General features: G+C 41.0%; 1 protein-coding gene across 18 annotated transcripts in view; it reads right to left on the reverse strand.

The window, feature by feature from the left end:
• Nucleotides 1-18,367, reverse strand: part of DLGAP2 (DLG associated protein 2) — a 475,732-nt gene that overhangs the window by 71,129 nt on the left and 386,236 nt on the right. For all 18 annotated transcript variants that reach the window (XM_063330365.1, XM_063330377.1, XM_063330363.1 and 15 more), the window contains one exon: nucleotides 7,011-7,222. In XM_063330365.1, the coding sequence (XP_063186435.1) occupies nucleotides 7,011-7,222 (212 nt within the window). The remainder of the gene's footprint in view (nucleotides 1-7,010; nucleotides 7,223-18,367) is intronic.

An 18,367-nucleotide genomic window follows, 5' to 3' on the forward strand; every position in this document is an offset into this window, starting at 1 on the left:
CTGCCTAAGAGCATTTCCTATCATTCTGCAAAGGAAGAAAGGATGGGGAAAAACCGTCTTTCTGACCCTGCAAAAGATACTTCCTAGGTAGCCAGATGACTAGCTGCCCTTCATCAGCCTTCCCTCTTAACCCTGTGGACTAATCTAACCCAGATCCTATCGACTGCAGCAGAGAACACTATCCCTGTGCCAGTGACCCACTGATTGCATTATTAGTTGATAAGGCTTTGTAATTAGCCCTCAAACTCTCCTCAGTAAATCTGCAATTTCACCCCTCAGAGACTCTGAGTAGATGCTACTACACTATGGGGCCTCAGAAAGCTACTAATGAAGTGTGTAATGAGGCTTTTTAGAGTCAGAAGATTGAGGAAAAAAACAAAGATAAATAAAAAGCATACAAAAGATGAGGGTTACTTTTCTAGAGATTTTTCCCATCTCTTCTATTGAAAATATTTCTCAGGAATGGCTTCAAAACCATGCCTAATTTAAAACGCAGAAGAAGAGTTAATGGTAAATTGAAGTTTACCCTTAAAAATTAAAAAAGGCTTGCATGGCTGGTGTGCAGCAATGGGTAGCATCGAAATAGGACATTAATTTCTTTAGCAAGGAAGCTGTGCTTAAACTCTCAATCTGTGACGTTTTCGCAGCACACCCATTACTCCACACGTGCACACTTACCTACAGCCTGCAATATCAAAACTTCTCTCTGTTCACTTACCAAGTGGTATTTCTCTAGGAGAAATACCCACAAACTTGTCCATCACTAAATGATACGGCGGCATCACTCTTATAAGCAAAGACGGATGAAAAGACAAAAGTTTGGTCTCAGGCAGAGCTTCCAAACTGCTCAATCGGTTTTCTCTTTTTCGTGGCGTAGGTGTGCTATGGTTCGCCCAAATGGTTACAAATGGTAGTAATTTTTTTTTTTTAATGGAGATTTCCCACGTCTTAGAGGAGACTGTGCTATTCCATGATTTCTGCTGAGCTGAGTTAAGTGCTGTCAGATCTTCTTGTTGCAGTTTAACCCCCTTGCTGTGTGCTTTGGCAACGTTTTTGCTGCTGTAAGATCTGGAGAACAGAACATGTGGACATGCCTTGGGTCACAACCCAGATATTCCTTAAATCAGCATAAGTTAGTAAGGCCACAGAGAGATGCAATCGCTCACTCTGAAAAGGGGAAGGGCAGGGAAAGGTTATTTTTAATTCAGATCACTGCTTTGATCTGGTTTATCATAAGGCCAAAAAACACTTGTGTCGCAACCTTTTCAGGTCATACTTAGGCATATTAGCTTAAACGACTGAAAAAAGTGGTTTTGCATTGAGATACCAGACGGTGAAGTAGGGTGGCTGAAACAGAGACGCAGATTGCGCTCTGCAAGCGTGCTGTGGGCTTTAATACCATCCAACGCAAAGGTGTTAAACACTCGAGGTGGGTACGGCCGCTTTCTCTGTGAACACGACTTGGAGTTTGAGACACTCACTTCCATAGAGGGGCCATAACCTGGCAGAAGTTTAGATGGAGAATATAGCAAGACAAATCAAAGCACCACTGGTCCTATAATGTGGCAGTCCACCAAATAATTTGTGCTGTGGCAGATTTCCTTCCTCATTGAAACCCTACATTTTTGTACTACCTGTCTGCTCACGTGTCTTGCTGCCTGCTCACCCATCAGCTTAAGGTATCTGGACTACCAGCTGCCATTAGAGGGCCACAAAACAACAGTACACATTGCTGTCGCTGATTGCATTTTATTGTAGCTTAACCTATTTCATCCTCCTGTTTGCACCATCTAGTTTCCCATGAGTCACTTCAGAGCATAATGGAAAACTTCAGCACAGCACGACTATTCATTTGCGTGAGTGATACCAGTATGATCTTCAAATAGAGTGCGTTAACTTTGGGGTAAATGCTATTGTTATGCCTTTTGAGTAAATGGTTAGACAGTTTTCAGAGTCTTTCGCAACACTTCAAAAAAGAGATACTGAAAATGGAACTTGCTGTTTCTACAGTGCTATCCTCTTCATTTACATAATCGGTATATTAAGTACTCTTTTCCTGAAAATGAGAAGCATCAAATAACCGGAACATTATCTTCAGTCATAGAATTGTTTTTCCATCACATACTCCAAAATTCTTGTTCTCTTTTCAGCTTTCCTTTCCCGATCCCAGTGTCTCTGATGCTTCCATCTCTCAGCTTCACCTTCTTTTTGCCACAAATACAGAGAAATGACATTTACTGGGTTGGAAGGATACCCTCGCAAATCATGTGGGGCAGTCTCTCTTCCAGGACTGCACCAAACGGACTTAGGGCAAACATTCCTTTTGTTTCAGCTACCAGTTGCACAAACTCTTCAGCTGTTTTGGCCTTTATTCTAATGAAAATACCTAGCAGCACGCTACCTACCTCTTCCACAAGCTACCTTTTGCCAACTACCTTCCAACACAGTTTAACTCCAGCCCCAGCGGCACCGCAGGACAGCGGAAAACAATGGACTGAATTGAAAGGGCTTGCATTTCACCTCCAGAAGACCTGTATTTATTCATAAGATACCAAAAACGACATCCAAAAGAGTCTGTACGTCTAAGCATAATGCAAAATTAAAAAAAAAAAAAATAAAAATTTTAATATTTTTTTCTCCTGGGACTGCTGGGAGTCAAAATAATTTCCACAATAAATGGGATTGCTGGCACCGTTCCAAGAAAGAAAAAAGTTGGAAAGGAAGCAGATTCAAGTATGTGTCCTGTCTCCACCACAGCAAGCCTTATTGCATTATATTTCACTCAAATGCAATTTAATAATAATAATTATAAATTACACTGGCCTTCAACTTAATGTTATAGGACTAAGTAGTGCAACATACTATTTAGTCCTTTGAAACAGCATTCACAAAGAAAGAAGTGAAATGCGTTTATCTTCAGTGAGTCATCTGGGTATTTAGGCGCATTTAATTTTTGAAAAATCCAGCAAAAATTTGAGTCACTTTGGCTATAGCTATATTCAGAAATAAGCTAGGTCTGTTACCTGACCCTTCGGCAAACTGACCTGTAGGGTTAAACTTCCTTGCCCTACAGAGAGGGTGGCTGCGTCCAACCGGGCTAGTCCCTGAAACGTGCCTGGGCACTACTAGAAGAGCCAGGTGGCCTCGGCTGGGAGCGGGCTGGGGGTGACGCTGGCTGTGCGAGCAGTTTGACTCACCAGAGGTGGTGATCAGATGGCAGCGGTTGAGCACGTGCCCTGCTTCGGCCATCTGCCTAAAACAGCAGCAGTCAGACCCTCCACTTCTTTTTTTAATCCCCACTTGGAGTAAAATATGCTCCTGTCCAAGAGTGACTTAAAAGACATTATTTCAGAATTTTAATGCTTCTGCTAAATCAGTTACATTTACCTACTTGTCTGTTGTTAAATAAAATTATTTATTCAGATACAAATATGCATTTTTATTGTTTACGAATTTTTATGAATTTTTAATGTTCAATTTGCTGAATCTTTGGGGAACAAAACCCGACAAAATAGGGCCTTACGTTTGCCAAAGTAGAAACAGAACTGAAATGGGAAAAAACTCCTTGCAAAGATGCCTGATAAAACTCAGAGGAGGAACATGCACACATGTCAAAGGTTTGTTGAAGGTTAAGTGAAGGTTTTTCTCATTTTCATTTTGTTCTATTCAGGATAGCGATAGAGGCTTATTCTTATGAAACCCATCTACATATGTTTTGCAGCCAATGCATGTTTTTATACCGATAAAATTATCAGTATTCAGGTTTTATTACAGGTTTACCGCTGCTCTGTGAGATGCCAGTTCCGAGCTATCCTATCCACCCAAACAGAGGGCTAAGAGAGCATAAGCCCCATTTTATTTCTGTGCATTAGCTCCCTCCACCATGGTAAACAAGCCAAAAAGCCGGTTAATGCAGCTGACATCTTGAATTATGTAATTTCTCATAATACATGCCAGAAATGCTATTCAGCCCTGCTATACATGCAGGAATGCTCTTCAGAACCTTGGCTTCTGGCTCAGGAGCGTGACCAGCAGCACAAAGGGTGCTGGGCGTGCAACAGGGATTACTGAGCCGTGCCGGAGGAGGAAGGCAGGCTCCATAACCATCATCCCTTGCTACATCCTTCATAGAAATCCTTCATGTGGTGAAAACCCAGGTTTAGGATCAGCACTTTGTACTCCTGTGAGGCAAGAAACTTTCTGTCTGCTTAAGGGCTGCTGAAATTTGGATATTTTTGCAAGACAGACATACAACAACCAGAATAGTTTTCGCATTTCTGCCTGAAGTTCACTGGAAAAAAAAAATGCATACGTTAGGCTGGGAGATTCAAGGCGCTGCCCCTCAGTTTAAGGGAAAAAACGAGGATTTAAAAGATATCTGCCAGCAGCAGCCTCACTGCTCAATTATTCCCAGTGCAGTGTTTGCAACAAATTCTCAACAGAGCCCCTAATAATATTTCACAGTGTTACAAAAAGCTTCCTCCTTTTCCGACTGCAGCTAGTGGTAACTATGCCATTAATTCCTTTGGGACCATGGCCAGGCACAGCTGTGAACCCCCGTACACTGCCTCAGCAGCGCGCCCCTGTGTTGATCAATTCTGTTTCGAGCGGTGTATTTGCGATCCTCGGAAAACTGACAGAGGACACACCGTTTGCTATTGACCTGCTAGTAGCCCCCTGCCTTCAGGATTTAACAGATGAGAAAGACTTTTTTTCTCGGAACATATTCTTTGTTTGAATATGTACGTCTAGATGCTGTCTGGATCTGTTCACAGGCTGTGGGGGTCTAGGGCAGGCACTGAGACCTGCCACTCACCGCAAAATTCGTCCTGTTATCTACATGCTCTTGGGGAAGGCCCAACCATGGCCAAAACCAAAGAACAGAACAGAATACGTTTTATTTGGTCTAACTATTTGGAAAGTTAAAACTGTCTCTGAGAAAAGATTTTAGTTTCTGGTGCTAGCATGGACACGACACACCCTCCAAAACAGGATGGCTGCATCCCAACTGCTTTCTGGGAATAATCCCTGGCCTACACCAATGCCCAGAACACGGCTGGGACAGTGCTAAGAGACACGGACGACAAGTTTGCCAGGGACCACTCCAAAACCTTCTCAGTGTATACAACCAGGTTTCTGTACTCAGACCTATGTTCTGGAAATGTTTAATTTACCAGCAGGAAGGCAGCCGGTCGATGTGTGGAAGTCTGAGAAAGTCGACTATCTCCTCTTTCCCTGTTGTCTTCAGGAGGGTCACTCTTAACAAGCCACAGACATTAGATCACTCCCCCTTAGCACGTGTTATCCCACGAGGATAACTGCCCTTTTGCAGGACCCACAGCTCTCAGAGGCATTTACGAGAAAATCCGAGACTGAAGAATTCACAACATATGTCTCCACCACGGCTGAGATTACAGGCTCCTCATCCTGAAAGACCTCTCCTCCCACTGACATGTACTCACAAGCTGAAAATTAACCATGTTTTTTGTTTCCTGGGGACTTCCTCAAATTTGGACAGAACCGGCTGATGTAGCCAGTGTGCCTCAAACCCAAAATTCAGCCCAGATACAATGACTGAGGATATCAAAAATTCAAATGTTGCTTCCAATCGCTGTCATTAAGAACTCGTCTTTTCATCTTTGGAAATCAGCCAGGTACAGGCCTGCCAGCAATATTTATGCTATAGGCCATCACTGGAACTAATATTCTAGGAAATCCTTCAGATTCACGTTCAAAATTTGGCTCAGTTGCCTAAACATAGGTCTCTGGCACCCTTTGAGATGCCATAAGGTATCCTGCCTGGATTTTAGTCGCCGGTTGAGAGCAGAGACCTGCCAGCCTTGTTCATGGTACCTCAGAAATCTTACAGAAGCTCGCGGTACAGACGCCTTTGTGCATCTGAATTGAGCCTACAGAGATGGTAGGTTCAAAGCAAGCTATACGAACCAATATCGCTGTAAACTGTTCTCTTCAGTAATAGTGAAAGTTTATGGTTTTCTTCCAGATTGCAAGCTAAATAATTCCATTTAATTAAGCCAAAAGGATTTTTGCCTAAGGTTTTTGTTTTGTTTTATTTTATTTTATGGAAAGGTGAGTCACTCCGGTACGATATACTATACATACCGTTACCTACAGAACAATAAACAACCTTTGATCAAAGGTTTCACTCATAATTTCTTCATTTTATGTATTTCTCCCAGGCAAAAAGATCAATTTTCTAAGCTGTGAGAAACATCTAGTCACATTAAAAGAAGGTGCAGATTTGAAATCAGGCTACCACTTCGAAACTGTCTTCAGAAGTATGCTTACAGTTTAGTCATAAAATGATATATTGAAAGGAGAAAAAGGAGAGAAAAATAAAGATCTGTTGGAAAACATACATAATACGTACTTTCCTATAGTTTTAAAATTTGCTTAAAATTATTTAATAGGTCATATTGTATGTAGTATGAATGAAAAAAACCCTAGTCAAGCAAAACTTTCCACAATGTGTTTAAATGAGTATGATACAGTATAGCTGATACTTAAAGCATTGTACCAATAAAAAAGGTATAATATGTCAAATATATGACACAATTCTATATTTGTTATTATACCTAGTATAGAAGAGAGTGTATTTCCTATTTCTGATAAAGCAATGAAATAACAATTATAATATAAAAGATTATATAATATAATATAATATAAACAAATATAAAATATTTCTTCTAGAGAAGAAATATTCAGCATTTTAAACTTTGGATAAAAACATGGATATATTTCCTTTAGTAAGCATAACAAACTCTTTCTGAAGTAGCAAGTTTGTTGCATGGATGGAAGAAGGTGGCAGTTTTTCACCCAGTAATCACAAGAAACTGTAGCTAATTTAAAACAAAGACACAAAAGTGAGCTTTTATCTATGTATCATATTTTCTCATGGATACTGACGACCACCAGTAAGACACAAAGAAAAATTACCCAAGTCATGGCAACTTTCAGAAAGGTGTATAACATGGTATAGTTAAACTTACTTTTGATGATCTCCCAGTGGTCTTTGTCCAATGGATTTTAATAATGACTCTGGTCGAACCGTTAATTTTGGTGATGTCTTGGGGCTAGTATCAGAGTCGCCACTTTCTTCATCTCCCATTGCCTTAATATAGCTCCCACTTCTCATTCTTCTGCAGGGGATCTCTTCGTCTTTCCCACCTGCTGGGTATCCTCCCCATTCATCCTGAGGTACCTAATGGAGACCATAAAGCACACGCGTGAAATGTGCATTATTCTTTTCATATATTTCAATACTTCCTTCCATTTTTCATTTTACAAAGACAAGTCATAAATTTTTTATTCTTGAGAAACAGATCATTTAGAAAGAAAGTTCTACGGTCCCCAAATGATTTGGCAATTTAATTCCAGCTTCAATATTGGAAATTTTCAGTTTATAAATGTTGGAACCTAAGGAACAACCAAGTCATGGTTTGTCAGCTGAGCTGCAATATCTGTTTGTAGATGTGCTCTTAATTGCAGGAAGTAGCTTAGCTTCACCTCTTAAAAGTTTGCATGCAGATTTGTCAACTCATAAACAGTAAGTTGATCAGGTGTCTCAAACCTAAAAATCGAAGAAAGCTGAGAACTTCAGTGTCTTTTACGAACGCTCCTTATATGGGGCTTTGGCTGCTTTTCAGGAAGGTGAATGAAGTATTTAAGTTAAACCAAGCTGTGATTTTGGCACAAATGGGTTGGATTCTGATTTAGGGCAAACTTCTGTGGGGGGGAAAAAAAAAAAAAAAGAAAAAAAGGCAAATGTGGCAATTTGTCTTTTTTTCTGATTTAGAAACTGCAAAATAGTTCATCAAGGTTCTAACACACCAGGAACATAGCCAGTTAATTATGAGTACATTTGGTTGAGGCTGCTTTCATGCAGTTGGGGTGGTTTTTCAATTTTAAAATTGGTAGTCAGATAATCCACAGCTGGTGGACAGGTATCTGTCTGCACCACAAAGTGGCAGAGAATTGAGCAGGAGCAGATTTTCCAAGCCAAAGTGAAATCGGCCCTGTTTTAAGACTTATGGATAAACTCAGCAAGCCTGTCTCTGCCAGTATTGCTGATTCTTTGCTTTTTGTTTAATCTTCCACGATGCTGAGTCCTCTGGTCCTAATCCAGAAACACACTTAAGCATTTACTTAACTTAAAGGATACCAGCAACTCTGAAATCCATTACAATGACTCATGGTTAAAAAGAAGGATGTGACAGAATACATCAGTGGACCGGGGCTGATGCACTTGGCAGCATCAAATCCTTTATAAACATAATGACTTCTTATATATTAAACAGAACAATGGCATTATTTACCAATATACTATAAATCTGAGCTTCCAGTTAAACACGTATCAAGGAGTTTCTGCAAAGCAGGATGGCTAATAAAGACTTCCAAGTCAAACACATTAGAGACCTACAGAGAGAGTTCACTGCGGAGCTGAAGCAAATGCTCCCAATGCTTTCAGCAGTCTTGGAGATGGGATTTAAAGAAATAACACGGTCTGCCTGTCATCTTTACCGCCCTTTCAAGATACGTGAATTAGCCGCGCACCAGGTGAACCGACCTGCTGCTTTCACTACCAAAAAGGGATTAAGGGGAGAAATTAAGTTTAAAAAGGGGGTCAACAAGTCAAGATAGAGATCTTAAATTAAAGAAACAAGCTCAGGAGAGAAAAAAAGAGAAAACGAAGATGAAATCAGATAAGAAGAGATGAAAGAGATCGCACAGAAGAGAAAAATGTTAGAGACGAATACCAGAGGAAAAAAAACAAAAGGGTTACATTCTTCTACGAAGTAATAGAACAGAGCAAGAATCTAAATGAAATATGGGTTAGATCATGCAAAGAAACAAACTTTTCATATTATTCAGCTTTGGATGGTGATTGGAAAGGGAGCATGAAAAATCTTCCCAAACTTGAAGCCTGTAAATGTGATACATCATCCTCCAACTTTAATCTCATACATACTAGAAAAGAAATTCTAGCATGTATGAGATTAAAGTTGGAGGGAGCTTTTTTGAGATTCTAGGAGACCTAGGAGACCTAAAAGGTATTTACATGTACTGATAGTTGTAATAGCCAGACTCCTAAAATATACAAAATAAATATATTTTCTTAAGCTTTTTTTTAAATTTTTATCTACAGCTGGCAACACTATTAACTGTAAAAATCTGAATTAGAGAGCTATGTTAAGAAAAATTAATTGATATCATACAGACATACTCTCACTTTTAAATCTTCTTTATTACTTGTATGTCAGCATAGCTAAAAACAAAATCCAAATGCTGAAAAAACATTTATTGGCATCTACATGGGCCCACTACAAGCTATACTGTTCAGTTTTCTGTACTAAAGTTGAATTATTAAGTTCAGTCTTAATATTCTTCTTTCAAAAATCTCATAATTTTGTCATAGAATAATTATTTTGGCTTGAAATTTCTTTCCTTCATTTTAGCTCAAAGATAATTAAATAGAACGTTTAAAAAGACATTGATCAATAACCTTTTTCTTACTCAAATGCAAAAAAATGATTACTTTCTCAACTTTCTTTTGTCTGAAATTTCACGTTCAAATAATGAGATAAGGACTGGATTTAAATGCGTAAACACAGGCTTATTTGCTGATTGAAGTTGAAATCTTACTTAAAAAGATAGGAATGACTGATTTTTTACATTAAAGTACCCAAAAAATTAAGTTTCTTCACTGTGATAAGTAGCTTCATGAGCACAAATCTTACAGTGACGCGTCTGACTATTTTTGTTGATTACATTTCTTTTGCTTTCTGAATTCATAAGTTAAATGAATTCACATAAAAGCTAAAAACTGAAGAAGCCCCGCTCCATTTGTGCTTGTGGTGTACTCGCGGTACACACAAATGCACCAAGAATCCCTTTCAAACCAGAGTAACTTGTTGACTATCACAGAAGCATTTATGATTGAAAAAAACATTATTCACACTTAAAATATGTGTATTTTTTTTTATGCTTGAGCCATGCAAAGGAGCAGAATGCAATGAACGCAGGGAAAGTGCTTGCAGAGCCTGGCAAGCAAGTTTGACAACGTGTTCTCTCAGAAGGTTTCATGCAGAGCCTAGGGAAACAGCTGGGGTCTTCAAAAGCCAACAAAAGGGCCCTTGACATTGTTTTTCCTCCTGGCCTGAGAACAGACGCAAAATTTGAGTCCCAGTTCAGCCTGGTTCATCATTTACTTCAGCTGATAGGTTAAATACTTGGAAACATCTTTTCAAATCCAGGCCATCTCAGACCCCAGCACAGCTTTAAAGAAAAGCAGAATTATTATAGTAGTGCAGGGAAGATTTTTATTTTGAAATATTAACAAGAATGTTTAACAGCATGTGTAAGGGTCATTAAATGTATATTTTCCTAAACATGAAAACGGCTTTGAAGCTTGCAGAAATGCTCTCTTACAATAGTTACCAGCCCCTGAAATTCCCATCTGCAGGACTTGCAGCTGCTAATTGGGAATAATTACCCTAATTATCTACTTGCATATAGTGATGAGTGCTGATATTTATAATGTCTAAAAAGGCCTTCCTCCTGTTCTAGATGTTAACATGAATCCTTGTATATGCAATTTCTATCCACAGAGGAGTTAGACTGCATATTACCATATGAATTTCCTTTTGTAAGAACAACGAGCTGACAAAGTCTAGATCTTTTAATTTAATTTTGTCACCGGCTGCTGATTTGGTTATAACTATTACAGAAGATGATGAGTCTCTTTCATAAATTTCATGCACTGTTGCTGTGAGGAGCACAACCAAGTTCGGGTAATTTGGGATCTTTTAATTGTTCTGCTACTGATTCAGTGTGCTATCCTACCTTAGTCACCTAGGGCCAATTTTATTAAAGCACCCAGTACCTAAAACATATTACATTTTATGGAGCTGATCCTGAGAGTAAACTGCAGAACCTTAGGTAGGACCCTAAATTCCCCATAAAAGGCATTTAGGGGAGTTAGCTCCTTTGGAGTAGCACCCAAAAGGAATCAAAAGTTCCCCTTAGTTAGCAACCAAAATGCAAAGCATGAAGAAAAATCTCAAATACTTCTTTCTTGGGTTTATTGTACCTGACTACAGGCAGCAGAAAAGCCCTTCTATCATTTCCTATTCACAGCCTAAAACCATCTTCAAAAGAACACATTCAGATCTTTTTTTCAAAGAACTGAGCAGCCTTATTCTTTCCTTCTAGGATGAAAGGGCTGTGGAAGTGGGAGATGATACTCCTGCCTTCTAATCAGTAATGGCTGGAGTGCTTGGGAAGGAGAAGACTTAGGGCTGATAAATAAATTGACATGCTCTCCTCCTCTTTTTGTAACTCGTGGCCTTTCCATGAAACACTCACAGATTGCCTGGGGAGGGGGCTAGTTAGAAGAGAAGCACTTCATGTACAAGAAAGGGCGTGCTGCAGCCTCGTGATCCAGGCACTTACCTGGAATGAGGGAGCTTAGTTGTAGTCCCAGGGCCAAACACTCATGAATTTTATGTGAAACCGTGTTTGGACAAAACTTGTGGAGCCTCTTAACAAAGAAAGAAGTGCCTTTGCTCCAAACTGCCTTATAGCCTGCTTCTCAGAATAAAATTTGGGGAATTGAGAAGATGGAGGTTTGACTTTGTACAGGCGAAGGGAGAAATTGAACTCGCACCTCCACAGTGGGTATTCTAGAAACTTTGTTACTATGAAAACAAATTTCCTTGTTTTAGAAGAGCAGTCACTACCCTTGTGTTTTGTTAGAAGTCCTTCCCGTTGGGTGTCTTGGTTGTGCTCAGGTTAGACCTGTCAGAAGAAAAGGATTTCAGACCCCTGACTGGACTTTGCAGTAAGTCTGTCCCCTGATTCTCAGATTGCACAGATTCTGTGTTTAAGCAACAGCAGGTTGTCAGGGAAAACAGGGGTGAATTCACCAAATCTCCAGAACAAACTAGGAATCATGGAATCGCTGAGGTTGGAAGGGACTCTGGAGGTGTCTTGTCCAGCCTGCTCAAACCATGGTGAGGTACAGCAGGTTGCCCAGGACTGTGTCCAGCTGGGTTTTGAACATTTCCAAAGATAGAGACTCCACAACCTCTCTAGGCAACCTGTTCCAATGTTTGACCACACACAGGAAAAAGTTTCTCCTTATGTCTAATCAGAGATAGGTAATCTAGGCTCCCATTCAGGAACTAGTGCTAGCAGTGTGAATACCTCGCCTTGTATCTAAGAAACACTGATGTCAAAACTAGAAGAACCAATGAAATATTCATTCTTCTGGACTTTGACCACTGCTAATTCAACTTTTTTTTATTTCAGTTTAGGATTTAGCTAAAGAAGTCAAACTGGCAACAGCCACTGGCATTTCAAGCCAGATCTGCTCCTGTTGTTCCAACTACTTCTATGGTATTTGCTCCCAGAATTTTAAAGGTGTCCCACCACTAAAGTGCTGATCTGCTTAAAATATGGCATATCACTTTACTATCTAAAATGAAACACGTCTAAATATATGGCTTCAGCTGAGGGAGCCGACTATCACTTCTTCATATTTCTCATTCTCAAAGGTTAAAATGAGGATTACCTACCTCATAGGAGTCCTGTGAAATTTAATTAGCATGCAGATGTAAAATGCACTGAAATAGTTGTTATGACCTAAATCTTATTTTAGTAATATAAATTTCACATTTTACTAGAAGCAGAAGCTGTCTGTGCATGAAATTAGACTATAGATGATATGAAGAAGGATAAGATACGAAACACCCGTAGTAGATTTGTAATTTTATGCTTTCTCAGCCTAGTCAAGAAGATGACATACCCCTGAAAAAAAAAAAAAAAAAAAAAAAGGAAAAAAAGACTCAGTCTGAAATGATCTGAAATGTAGGTAAGAGATTTTCTCTTAAATCAAGCCTTCTTCAAGGAGCCTCAGAAAAACAGCCTTTGTGTTGCGCACAGCTGCAAGTAGATGAAAGTCAATGACAGTCTTGCAAGGCAGACAGAAATGCTTTTTAGCATGGCAGAAAGTTTCCTTGATACTATAATGGGAGGTGGGAGCTGGACCTCCTGTGTTTCCAAAAATTTTGGTGAAGAAGGAACACTGGCCAATTACTAGAATTTTCTTCTGAAGTTAATGACACTAATGACATTGTCCTATTTACTGGCTGTGGACTCTAGATCCTGTTGGTGTAGCTTTTTGCAGGAGGGAAGAGTGCAGTACCCGAAAATAAAATTTTGTTTCCTCAGTAGCTAACCTTGTGTCTACACCTCAACACTGTCGTCAGTGCACATTTTTAACTACTTTTTTTCTGTGGGTTTTTTTAATGTGCTGTTTCATTGTTCAAAGAATATGAATTATACAATGAAACCATTCAAAAATCCCTACAAAATATGTTAGGGACTCCTCCTCCCCACTAGCAATGGCAATCCTTGTAATTAGCTTTAATTTTCACATGCCACCCGCTACTCCCCAAACTCCTTGACAGCTCAGAAGCACGGAGAGTTCTTGTGGCATCTCCTGGAAGTCTGTTGAACTGTCCATCAAGTGTCCTGGTTTGAGCTCAAGGCAGGAGCTAATCTGAGAAAGGAAGAGGTATCTCTCTCTTGCCAGCCATTCCCTGCAGGCTTTGCTATAGTATCACAGGAAGAGGAAGAAAATCACATACATCCCAAACAATATATTCTTTACACTGGGTTGAAAACCACTTGAACTCAGGAATTCGGGAGTTGGGAATGGACTGGACATCCATCCAGATCACAGAACCTAATATTCCAGCTGGGAGATGTTCAAATAGGCAAACCAGTCCCAGAATTATTTACCACCTGATTTGATTTTTTTCATATGTAGTTCCAAGCAAAGCTGTGCTAACTGCTCCTTGATGGAAAGAAGACTTCCATCTGGTGTACTCAGGATTGCTTCATTGCCACCTCTGTGTTTTCTACAGAACAGTGTTCTTTCATTCCTTTACTTAAATAATACTTTATGACTCTTATTTCAACAGTTATGAACTCAATTAAAAAAAAAAAAAAGAAAAAGAAAAAGAACCAGCACTATGTTTCCTAACTGGTTCTCCATCAACAAAGAGAATGTAATCCAAGGATGGTTAAATACTGTAAATAATGTTGTGAGGACTCTGTGGCTTAGTTTATACTGTTTGGATGAATGTGGGCCAAAAGCCCACCTCATGACCGGCTGTGCTCATACTGCTGGCAAAGACCCTTGCAGTTCAGCCACCTGCAAATCCTCTGCTACGCTGCTGGGTCCCTCTGGGACCCTCTGGACTCTGTGCCGTTTTAACATGGTGGAGCGAGGTGCAGCCAGATGGCAGTGGTGGACTTGTCCACACTATAAGTGACTTTTGCTTGCTAATCCTGGAGCTCACCAAGATCTTGTGCCAGAACTTTGATATGAGATGAGCTTGGACTGAAGGGAGGGCTTGGCCTGTACTTAAATGGGAACCTAGATATATATAGCTTCTCAGTCTAAGACACAAAAACTGTAGGGATTCCACCAAGAAACCTGTGTTTCAGTTGGCTGTGTATTTCCTTTGGTAGGTGACCCAGGATGCTGCTCTGTGGTCAGCTTAAGTTGCTTTAAAATTATACTACCATCATCTTACGTAGGGCAGGTTTTCCTTCAGCAATATTCAGCTTTTCAAGAAACGCTAGTAATGGTAAAGTGACTTACAGTGCCGCCTGGAAAATCACCCTAACAACAATAACAAAGATAAGTAAAGATAAGTTTTCAGCTGAACTGGTGAGTTGCTCCAACCCGCTGTGCTGCTGCACAGTCACCAACGGTAGCGAGAGAGAAGGATGAAAATGGTACCGTGATTGCCCTCGGGCTGTGCATACGTTAGTACATGAAGACGTGTCTCTCCTGGAGGTCAGCTGGCCTACAGCACTCCACACCCATGCTATTGAGCAATTTTTGCCTCCAAACCAGCGTGACTACCAGGAACAGTCCCTGGCCTGTGCTAAGACGTGAACTGTACCCGGGAACTGTTTAGGGCAATACTGTCTGGCTTAGATGAAACTATGCCCAAGACAGACTGAGCCGCATCACGATACAGAGGATCAGGATGCAGTGCCAATGAGCCTTTCCTGACACTATGCAGTTTGATAACACAGATCTAGCATAAGGTAGAGATTATTTTAATAATGGAGGTCTGCAGAAGCATCAAAGACCAAAACTTGGAACTTTTCATGCTTGCCACAAAAGGCAGCATTTTTGCCAATTAATTTGCCATAGTCATGCACCCAGAGTTTGTTTTTCTATGTCTTCGCCTTTCTGGGCCAGCTCCGAGCTGCATTTTCCTTTACATCTTTCTCTATAAATAGAACTAATTTAATTACAATGCAAATTCTGCTAAAACCAAGCATCAGAAGGCTAAAGAGCTAAACTGGATTGCAGCTTGTCACTCACCACAGGTAAGGGGGAGCCAGGAATATACCTGCCAGCTGGGCTGCCTGACTGACACGGCAGCAGACGGGGCCCGAGGGACCACAATATCAGCAACTGAAGCTAACTACAAGTTTCCCTGGCAGATATTGTTGGGAGAGGTAGACTGAATTGCCTGAACCACATTTGCAGGGTGGATGGAGCCCAGCTATCTGCACAGAACTGTGAATCAAAAACCAGCCTGTTTTTTTTGACTGATGAAGTTGTGGGAGACAAGACCCCCTGAGTGCGAGGCCTGTTCTCCTGCTCACGGGGGGTTGCCTGCATCCCCGTGGCCTCGCTGCATCACCTCCAATGCCCCCGCAGGCACCTGGGGCCCCGTGCGGCACAGCGCAGGCGTTGCCGTGCCTCAATATTCTGTCCTTTTCTAGCTGATTTTGGAAATGGGAAAATAAAATATCATCAGCCCCTTCAACCCAGACTCTCATCATCGCGTGGCCTACCAGCCAAAATCACCTGTAGGTTCCTATGGAAATATCTTAGCCTTTACCACTGCAGACATTGAGGGAAACGGAGAGTTGTCACCTTATCATTACCTGTGTGAGTGGGGCAAGACCTCACAGTCCATTCGTGGTCACAGAAGTAGAGAGTAAGAGACAAAAATGCCCTTAAAGGAAGAAAAGGAGAGGTGCTCCCAACATACTTATAATGCACGGCACCTCCAGAACTAGAGAGACTGCAGATGTAGCAAGGACTCCAAGGCTGCAGAGCTGTTACGGGCTAGAGAGGGAAGAAGAACCTAAAAGGCAGCATAGACAGCACTGGCCCAAAAGAAGGCCTGTAGTAAACAGTGTCTTATTTAATCTAAGATGGAAATGATATCACTTTTGTTTTTTCTATTTGTCATAGGGCTACTACTGAAAAAAGAAGTGCATGTCTTTAAAACATAAGTAATTGTAAAGGCTATATAAAATGGGTATATTTGCTGCTCATCCATTTTTCTCATTTCAACTAATGATTGAGAGTTTTGAACAGCTAACTCCAGATGACTCCTATTGTTTAGCTTACGGAGTGAAATGAGTAGTTTTTTCCTGTCTAGCTACTAGGTAACGCTTAGCTATCTGCCCGCTTTTGAAAAGATCAGTTCCCCTACCAGAAGTACCAGGGACCTTACTGGTATAGACATTCAGCCATTTAAACACATGTGCAAATCCACTTTAAAAAACAACCTTTAAGCACAGCACTGTAAGGTGGCCAAAACCAGTTGGAAAAAAATAAATAAATTGAATCAACATTTATGAAAGCTTCACCATTTTTTACAGTCGCCTCCTTGCAGGAAAAATGGTACAGACCGCCCAGCAGAGGAGCCGGGTCTGCCCTCGGCAGCGCAGGAGGGTGTGCGGTCATTACAGCCCCGGTGCGCGTTCCGGGCAGTCTCCTTTGACAGATGCAACTGGACCCAGTGTATAAAATAATAAGTTACTCCCGGCTGAAAACTTCTTCAGACTCAGCGACACCTTTGGGTAACTACTGCAAAGGTCAGCCTTCAGATTTGGTGAGGTGAACGTTGAAAAATGATTTGGCAACACACTGCACTAATGTTATAAAGGAGGACAATTCCCCCTGATTAAAGGGCAGCGGGATCATGGCCTCCCTTTTCTACTCCTCGCTTTGACATTTCTGCAGTAATAGGCACTTGTTTTGGCAGCTTTACGAAAATACTAACTCTTAAATCTTTCCACTCTTGTTTGGAAAAAAGCTTCAGCAATTCATTTCAGCCAATACGAGATTCCTAGCACATGGGCATGGAAGCAGTGTGCTGTTGTATCATTGATTAACATAGTAATTCAAGACACCAGGGATCTGAGATAACACTTTCGTCAGAGCTTTACAGCGTCATTGATTGAATGTATTTATTTTCTGTTTGTTTGTTTGAGGTTTTTTTGTCCCTCTTGGAAGGGATATTTAAGAAGCATTCTGGTTTTTGTGACACACGAAACCATCAGCATTCTGTAAAAACAGGGAAGTGTCAGCTTTATTAAATCCTTTTTATTTAATGTTCTTAAAATTGTAAGTGCAGTGCTTCAGAGACATGATGGGTAGAGAGAACATGACAAGGACCGTACAAGTGGCTGAGTTTGCTGCTCTGTAAGGGACTACACCCTCACTGACCTGGGGAATAAATCATAGAATCATAAAATCATAGGGATGGAAGGGACCTCTGGAGATCATCTAGTCCAACCCCCCTGCCAGAGCAGGGTCACCTACAGCAGGTTGCATAGGAACGCATCCAGACGGGTTTTGAATGTCTCCAGAGTTGGAGACTCCACAGCCTCTCCGGGCAGCCTGTTCCAGTGCTCTGCCACCCTCAGCGTAAAGTTCCTCCTCATGTTTAGGTGGAAGTTCCTGTATTCAAGTTTGTGCCCATTACCTCTTGTCCTGTCCCCGGGCACCACTGAAAAGAGCCTGGCCCCATCCTCCTGACATCCACCCTTTAAGCATTTATAAGTGTTGATAAGGTCCCCCCTCAGCCGTCTTTTTCCAGACTGAATAAATCCACAGAGTGGCCCCAGGAGCTGCACCAGATGTTGCAGGCTGACATTGACACTGCGAACAGACTGTGGGCCATTAACTCTCCCACCATTTCCCTTATTGTCTGGGCATTACGTTGCCCATCTCCACTCCTGACTGCAATGGCAAAGCACTTGCTGAGACATCCTTGTGGGACTCTAATGGGCTGTAGAAATCAAAATGGTACAGTGTGTGTCCATGCTGATACCCTACTAGCTACACTAGCTTTTCCTGCTGTGGAAACAACCCAGTTAATTCTGGAGCAGTGGCTGGTCATAAATCATTGTGAAGGCAGCGTGGGTGATAGCGATTTGGATGCTAGTATCAAAACTCCGCTAAGTCTGGCTAACTCCACAGTGTGCATCAGTTCGTAGAGTATTGGATGCAGTT

This window comes from Chroicocephalus ridibundus, chromosome 3, assembly GCF_963924245.1.
Source record: "Chroicocephalus ridibundus chromosome 3, bChrRid1.1, whole genome shotgun sequence".
Lineage (NCBI taxonomy): Eukaryota > Metazoa > Chordata > Aves > Charadriiformes > Laridae > Chroicocephalus > Chroicocephalus ridibundus.